Source organism: Gadus macrocephalus, chromosome 1 (assembly GCF_031168955.1).
Source record: "Gadus macrocephalus chromosome 1, ASM3116895v1".
In the NCBI taxonomy this organism is placed as follows: Eukaryota; Metazoa; Chordata; class Actinopteri; order Gadiformes; family Gadidae; genus Gadus; species Gadus macrocephalus.
In genome coordinates, this window is record NC_082382.1 from 21,609,183 (window position 1) to 21,616,682 (window position 7,500).

The following is a 7,500-nucleotide window of genomic DNA, read 5'->3' on the forward strand; positions in this document are numbered from 1 at the left end:
ACGTGACACAAACATGAACACACACTCAACTGCACACACATAGACACACAAACACACACACACTCCAGGCGGTCCCCCACACGGTAGACCAGGGGGCAACTGAACCAGTTCCCATCAGTAGGCAAAGTTCACATACATTAAAATGGAAGTGCTTTCGGGACATTGTTACACGAAACATGTATAGATACACACAGGACATAGACAAAGACACACACACACACTCGCACGCACACATCTGTTCTTTCAAATTAAGTCATAAATATGGTCAGCAATTTAATGTTCTTTTGTGTTGTGTGTGGTTTTTTGTTTTCCGTTTGTAGAATATGTGCGCCCTTCAATAACTGTGGAATGAATTACACGGATATAGCCCCAAATCTTTCTCATAAATAAAATATAATAAATACAATTCCACAATAAAAAATAAAAACATCATTGCGTGGGTGTAAAAAATAAATTTACCGCAACAATAATAAATACTCTTATTATTATTCTCGTTATTCACAAAAGAAAATTAGGATGCGTTTGAGGCACTGTGTTTGTTTTTCTTTTTTGAACAGAAATACCATAACATTAATCTCCTTTTGTTTTCTTTCGATTGCTCGTGTGTGTGTGTGTGTGTGTGTGTGTGTGTGTGTGTGTGTATGTGAAGAAGGAGCAGAGCGGAAGGTGTTGTGGCTGTGGTGTTGGTGGTTTGGGCGGTGGTGTGTGGGTGTGTGTGTGATGCATTGCCAATGTGCCCTAAGGGAGGGGCCCTCCCTCTTAAAGGCGGGGTCCCTAAGTGGCGGCAGCAGAAGAGGCCCCGCCCTTCCCCCCACGCCCTGGCTCTCTGAGCCCTTTGTTTACAGTAGGAGGTGGGCGGGGCCGGGCTGTGTTGTAGCGTAAAGGTGTGTGTGTGTGTGCGTGTGTTGTAGTAAAAAGAAGGCAGGTAGGTAAGTCCAGTGTATCAGGTTTTGTTTGCTCACGGACCCGGGCTGTCTTAGCCGTTTGCTAATATGAGGTTGTCCAGTCGCGGGTGACATTTGAGCTGTGTGTTTCTAGTACGCAGTAGTAGTAGTAGTAGTAGTAAGTAGTGGTGGCGGTGGTGGTAGTAGTGGATAAAAGGCATAGGCTTCACTGATCTAGGCCCATGAGGAGAATACAAAAAAAAAAAAAAACAGCCAAGAAGAGAAGCTCTTAAAGAGAGCCGGCTAGGAAACAAACGGCTCGTAAAAAAAAACAGGGCTTCCGTGCTCTCTGAGTATTCAAGTATTTTCAGGACCAACACTCCCTCATCCCCCACGACAGACACACAGAAAAGGCACTTATTAAAAATAGTCTCTCTGGGTCTCTCCGGCTCCCCCTGACAGCGTGAGAGGGACGGAGCTCTCGCCCCCCCTTCTCCGCCTTCCCTCTCTGTGTGCAGACACACGCACACACACACACACACACGCACACGCCGGCAACCCCCCCCAGGCCTGGCCTAAACGAACCCAGACGCCACACACAATCAACGTGCGGTCTAGGGTCCCATTTCGAAGGGGAGGGTTGTTTGCTGCGTCTTCTTCGGCGGGCGGCTTGCGGCGGGGGGGGGTGGGGGTCACAGTCTTTTGCGATCTCTCTCTCGCCTTTCCCTGCGCTGGTAGACTTCTACCGCGCTGAGTCTGTTCCGTCCGTCCGTCCGTCCGTCCGTCCCGGATGGGGACGGGGGAGGGGAGGGGGTGGTGGGGGACCGGGGGGGGGGGGGCACGGCGAAGCGCCCGGCGACTGTGCGGCCGCTCTGATGTCACTCAGAGGCCCAGTCCGTTTCAATCGATTCCTGTCCGCCCGGCTGTGGGCGGACGTCGGGGGGCAAGTCACTGCGCCACCGCCACGGCGGGGGGTCCCGCCTCGTGGGCGATGCTGTGCAGCCGCAGCTCGGTGGCGGCCGTGGTCGGCGCGGCGGCCACCGTCTTCTCGGCCTGCGCGCCGGCGGCGGGCTGCTGGTGCTGCTGCAGGTGTGTGATGATGGCGGAGGTGGAGTAGGAGGAGGAGGCGGAGCCCTGCATCCAGCTGTGGTTGATGATGTCCTCGAAGGAGGGCCGGTCGGCGGGACGTAAAGACAGGCACCAGCGGATGAGCTGCTCGCATTCTGATTGGAGGAAACAAAGAGAGGGGGCGGGGTCAGTCGGGGGGGAAACCGTCCAATGGCGGATGCTCTTGATGTGTACGCTATGAGATTGGTGAGGCCGTGGGGGTCTCGGTTTTGGGGTAGGTGGGGGGGGTCTCACCTGTGGACACTCTGCGCCGGAACAGCACCTGGCCGCGGAGGATCTCCTCGTCGTGCTCGAAGGGGATGTCGCCGCACACCATGTCGTAGAGCAGCACGCCTAGAGACCACATCGTTGCCGAGCGACCGTGGTAGCGGTGGTACTTGATCCACTCGGGCGGGCTGTACACTCTCGTGCCTGAGAACACAAAATAAGATAAAACAACGATTAGAAACCAATTTATATGGCATTTGTTTGGAACAAAACATAATATTAATCACTATAAAAGGTTAAAGGTTTAAAAAAAATACGAATTAAAAAATGGCGATTTTAACCCTTTTATTTTTTTGTTTATTGTTAATTGTTGAATAATGTGTTGTGAAATTGGTTTTGTAACTATTGTTGTTAGATTATACCGCTTATCTAATCTTTGGCTTAATCTTAATTCTCAAAGTATTATTAGGCTCAGGTGCCGCTGAGTCTCCACAGCTGTTTGCGTATGTGTGTGTGGTTAGAAGGCCCTGTGGGCGGGCTGGCTGACACGTGACTTTGTTTACAAACTTTGAGTTGTAAAAATACCACTTCCCACCGATAGGTGGCAATGACAACCACACGTTTGAACCAAGACGTCTGCATAATGCCAGAGAGGAATGTCTGCTCAACCTTTGCATTTGCTGTGACGTTGTATGCGCCAAAAAAACGGCCAAAAATAAATAAACAAATACAGAATTCAGCAGCCAGGGTCAACCCCTTCGGAATCAACATACCCCGAAACAAATGGTGACAGAGTGTTAGCCGGCTTACCGTCGAAGTCTGTGTAGACGGTGTCCTTGAGCAGGGCCCCGGATCCGAAGTCGATGAGCTTCATTTCCCCGGTGCGGAGGTCGATGAGGATGTTCTCGTCTTTAATGTCCCGGTGCACTACGCCACAGTTGTGGCAGTGGCGCACGGCGTCGAGCACCTGGCGGAAAAAGTTCTTGGCCAGCTCCTCGGGCAGGGCACCCTTTTCGGTGATAAAGTCGAACAGGTCCTTGACGTTCTCCGGCCGCTCCATGACGATGATGAAGCTGTCGTGTCGCTCGTACCAGTCGAGCATCTTGATGACGCCGCGGGATCCCGCGCCGACCTTCTTCAAGAGCACGATCTCCATGGGGACGCGAGAGCCGTTAGGCTAATAAGAGCAAATAATAAACACACGTTAATACACGAAACAGGGACTGTACGTTATAAAACCTCGATGATAATCATAATAATGATATTAATAATAATAATAATAAAAATAAAAATAAAGAATTTTCATGGATACTGCACTCATATCGGTTTACAACGGTTAAATAACAATTGGGGAAATTATAAACATAGGCTTACCAATTCGCCCCACTCGGATACCCTGTCCTTGGCGACGTGTTTGACAGCAACCTATGGAAATAAAGAACATGTCCACGTCAAATAAACGTATTCCACCGCACAGACAAAACAATCGCGAATAAATACCAGAAAACCGTAATAAGCATCAATGATGGTGGTACTAACCGGTGATCCGTCGGCCACTCGTATCCCGGAATACACGGTGCCGAAGCCCCCGCTGCCCAGCACTCCGCCAACCTGGTAGATCTTCTCAAACGTCTCCCTGTCCTTCACTGTCAGGATCAAAACACAACGAGGGACGTTAGAAACCATATCACGTCTGGACGGTGATAAAGGTTGATGAAATCGACGGAGATCCGACCCGATGGCTCTATGTGAAGCCCATAGCGGCTATGGTGGGGTGTGGGGCATGTGTAACGCGTGACTGAGGCGGTCCAGGGAGAGCCATTGCTGCAGCCCTGCGTGACACCACAGACACAGAGCAGAAGACCGCGGCTCTTACCTTGGAGCTGGTTTTTCGCCGGCATATCCACCGAGGAGATGTGGGTGAAGGAATTAAACTTTGAAAGCAGCATGTCTGTAAATCCAAGGAGAGAGGACCGTGTTTCTCTGGTCTGATCTTAGTATTGTTATGATCCGCTGGTCGCAGCCGCGTGATCCACGTTGCAGAGGGAAAAACCCGATAGATCCAGATCGCTTAGCCGGGAAAAAAAACACGAGAAAAACGCACCTCGTCCAAAGTATTATTTTTCCTGTTCGAAAAACAAGAACGACGAGACGCGATTGAGCGGTGTTTTGTAAACAGTGAGTTCGGTAAAATTCAAATATAAAGAAGTAGGATAACGCGGTCTGATCGTCAGGACACCGGCTCTTTGAATAAGGGCACAGAAGCCAGAACGTCTATAAAGCCATAGTAAATGGGTGTTACCTCGTGGCCTTCGTCATACGCCCTCCTGCCCGCCTCCGCGCTCATCTGCAGCCAATAGCAGCCCCCCATCCGCTTTCCCGAGCGCACGTCAATCACGCACAACCGGCTAGACAAGACGTGGTGCGCATAACCAACCCGCCAAAAAAGAGAATTATGTTTGGAGGGAAATGCAAATTCAAAGCCGAAGGGACCACCCCTTCCCAACCGCGGGAAACTCACTCAAACACCCCGAACACCGACTGTTGTAGAACCAACAGTTTAGTTTGATATAGGATTATATGTCAATTTATAAAGACTTTTTGGAAAATAATAGGAAATATTTAATTTTCTCGAAATTATTTTTCATCTATATATCTCGAACTTTTTAAATAATGGTGTAGTTATCCATAGGTCTGTCTTGTCGCACTCGTCTACTTTATTGTTGCCGAGTGAACATACTTGGCAGGTTCGCGGCTCCGGGCGGTTGCTCTTCTCACTTGTGAGGAGGAATTCCCTGGGCCATTACGGGAGTTTGCTCAGGCCGACAGAGACGTAAACCACACCAGGGCAGTTCATCAACGCATTCCAGCCGTTCCAACCTCCATTATTTACCTGATTACTTTCACATTACTAACGTTTATTGGCTGAGTAGGTGCCTAGAATTATAGTCTATGTTTGAGTTTCCCTCTGGGAATACAATAGCTCTCATCCCGCCTTGGAGCCGAGGCGCTCCGGAGAGAAAATGGCCGCATTCCACTCATTCTTTCAAATTGGGTGGCCGCGTTTTCAGTTGTTCACAGGATGTGGGAAACTCGAGATAAAAGACTTCCATTTACCCTCGCTACCCTCCCCCTCCCCTCTCCGCCCTCATTTATTTTCCCGCGCAGGCATTGTCTGAATGGCAGCCCCCCTTCTCCTGTTCCCTGTCTGTCTCTCTCTCTGTGTGACTCGTGTCTCTCTCTCTCTCTGCCTCAGGATCACGTTGGAGTTTACTCTAAGATTTAACGGTGAATTACCGGAACCTAACATTTGTGTGCTTCACAAAAAGCGACACAGAGTTAACAAATGTCTTTATTTAGTCAAGGAATGCCCCCGAAAAAAACAACGATTTGCATGACCTATGTTTATGTTCTTGCCTTCAGCGTGCAAGCGCATGTGCGCAAACCATGCATCCAGGATTCATTATTAGCCCCCAAAAGTTTTAATTTATGGACTTTACGTTAATGACGTCATCGAACATGGAAAATGTCGGGATAAAAGTCTGTATGACGTCACAAGATTAAGTCTCTATTTCCTTTCTTTGTTCCACCCTTCATCAAAAGATCTTTTATCTGCTCATGTCCAGAGATTCTTACAGATAGTTCTAGTTCATACGTAATGGGTCTCATATATAACCTATTGGCGACCTGGGGGAGTTCGTGTGTGTGTGCGTGTGTGTGTGTGTGTGTGTGTGTGTGTGTGTGTGTGTGTGTGTGTGTGTGTGTGTGTTGCGCGGGGGTTGTTGGGTTGATGTATGTCAGGAATGTGGGAAAGTGGAGACCTGGATGCATCCCAAAGGAGGGTAGGATGGGAACAAGGAGAGAGGGGGGGGGGGGGGGGGGGGGTGAGGGGGAATGGACCACACAGGTAATGCCGGCATGATAGGGGAATACCAGGGAGAGGCCCACGTGGCCGCCAGGCCAAGTGTGTGTGTTTGTGTGTGTGTGTGTGTGTGTGTGTGTGTGTGTGTGTGTGTGTGTGTGTGTGGGGGGGGGGGCAATGCTAGCACATCTACCCTAGCGTAAGCTGCATATGAGAGCCTAGCCATATGAATGATCCACTTTCGCCTGTGTGGGTCTGACAGGAGGGGGGCTGGTGGGGTGAGGATGGAGCAGGTGGAGGTGCAGATCCCATACTTTGAGCTGTAGGGGTGGGGGCAAGACCCCCTGGGTGGGGGTCTTGCACCCCCCCCCCCCCCCCCCTACAGCTCACATCCACCACTAGTGCGAACGTCGCCTTCGAACATGGTATGAATGTAGTCGGTTTGTGTTTGCGTGTGTGTGCGTGCAGTTTTGAGTGGTGTGTGTGTGCGTGTCTTTGCGTTTTTGCTGCTTTCTAGTCAACTCTGTGGTTTTCCGTTTGCTCGCTGTATAGATGTGTAGAGTGTAGAGTGTGTGTGCATGTGTGTGAGCGCGTTTGTGTGTGTGTGTGTGTGTGTGTGTGCGTTTGTGTGTGTTATAATTTGAAACTGTGTCTGGTCAAATGGGCGTCCTTCCTCTTCTCGGAAGGAAGAAGTTGGGAAACACAAAAACACAGCAACCCTTCTAGGTTATAACAGTGCTGGGAACCGAGAAGCGCATTGGTGGTTAGAGACGTATCGGGGGGGGGGGGGGGGGGGACATGTCAAATTCTGTGAATTACTTCCTCTTTCCGCATAAATACCGCCCGCCCTGACACGACTCAACCGTCGCTGAGTCTTATTTAAGGTTAAAGGGTTTGTGTGTGTATGTGTGTGTGCCTGTGTGTGTATGTGTGTGTGCCTGTGTGTGTGTGTGCCTGTGTGTGTGTGTGCCTGTGTGTGTGTGTGCATGCTTTTTATACATTGCATTAATAATCCTGCACATGCATATATGCTGTGCATCTGTTACTTATTTATGTTATGGATTTGGAATTACATGAGTATGAATTGCTATATATTTTATACTGTTTGTGTGTGTGTGCGCTTTGTAGTCAATCCAGAACGGCTCTATTTATTGTGCATGAATATTTATGAAAATATTAAATAAGAGTGTGTAGGAATAAGAAAGGAAAATTTGGGAACTGTTTTTTGTTTATTTTGGTTATGTGTGTGTGATGTATCAGTTTGATCTTTGTGCAAAAGTGCATTGGTCGATGTTGCAAGCAGTTTACATTCAGCATGTCTATGCACTCAACTGATACTAGTCCAACCTAAATCTCAAAACCAATCAGGCTTCCTGTTCAACAACAACAAACACTATCTCCTGGTAAATAATTGGCTGT

At 49.1% G+C, this 7,500-nt stretch overlaps 1 protein-coding gene across 1 annotated transcript in view; it reads right to left on the reverse strand.

Annotated features, from left to right (window-relative positions):
- Positions 1-4,483, reverse strand: part of pim1 (Pim-1 proto-oncogene, serine/threonine kinase) — a 4,609-nt gene extending 126 nt beyond the window's left edge. Inside the window, exons 1-6 of the mRNA XM_060058577.1 lie at positions 4,096-4,483; positions 3,759-3,865; positions 3,594-3,644; positions 3,030-3,396; positions 2,247-2,423; positions 1-2,107 (exon numbers count right to left, since the gene is read on the reverse strand). The exon at positions 1-2,107 is cut by the window's left edge and continues 126 nt beyond it. Coding sequence (XP_059914560.1) covers positions 1,833-2,107; positions 2,247-2,423; positions 3,030-3,396; positions 3,594-3,644; positions 3,759-3,865; positions 4,096-4,168 — 1,050 coding nt within the window. The 5' untranslated portion in view covers positions 4,169-4,483 and the 3' untranslated portion in view covers positions 1-1,832. The remainder of the gene's footprint in view (positions 2,108-2,246; positions 2,424-3,029; positions 3,397-3,593; positions 3,645-3,758; positions 3,866-4,095) is intronic.
- Positions 4,484-7,500: the final 3,017 nt, after the last annotated feature.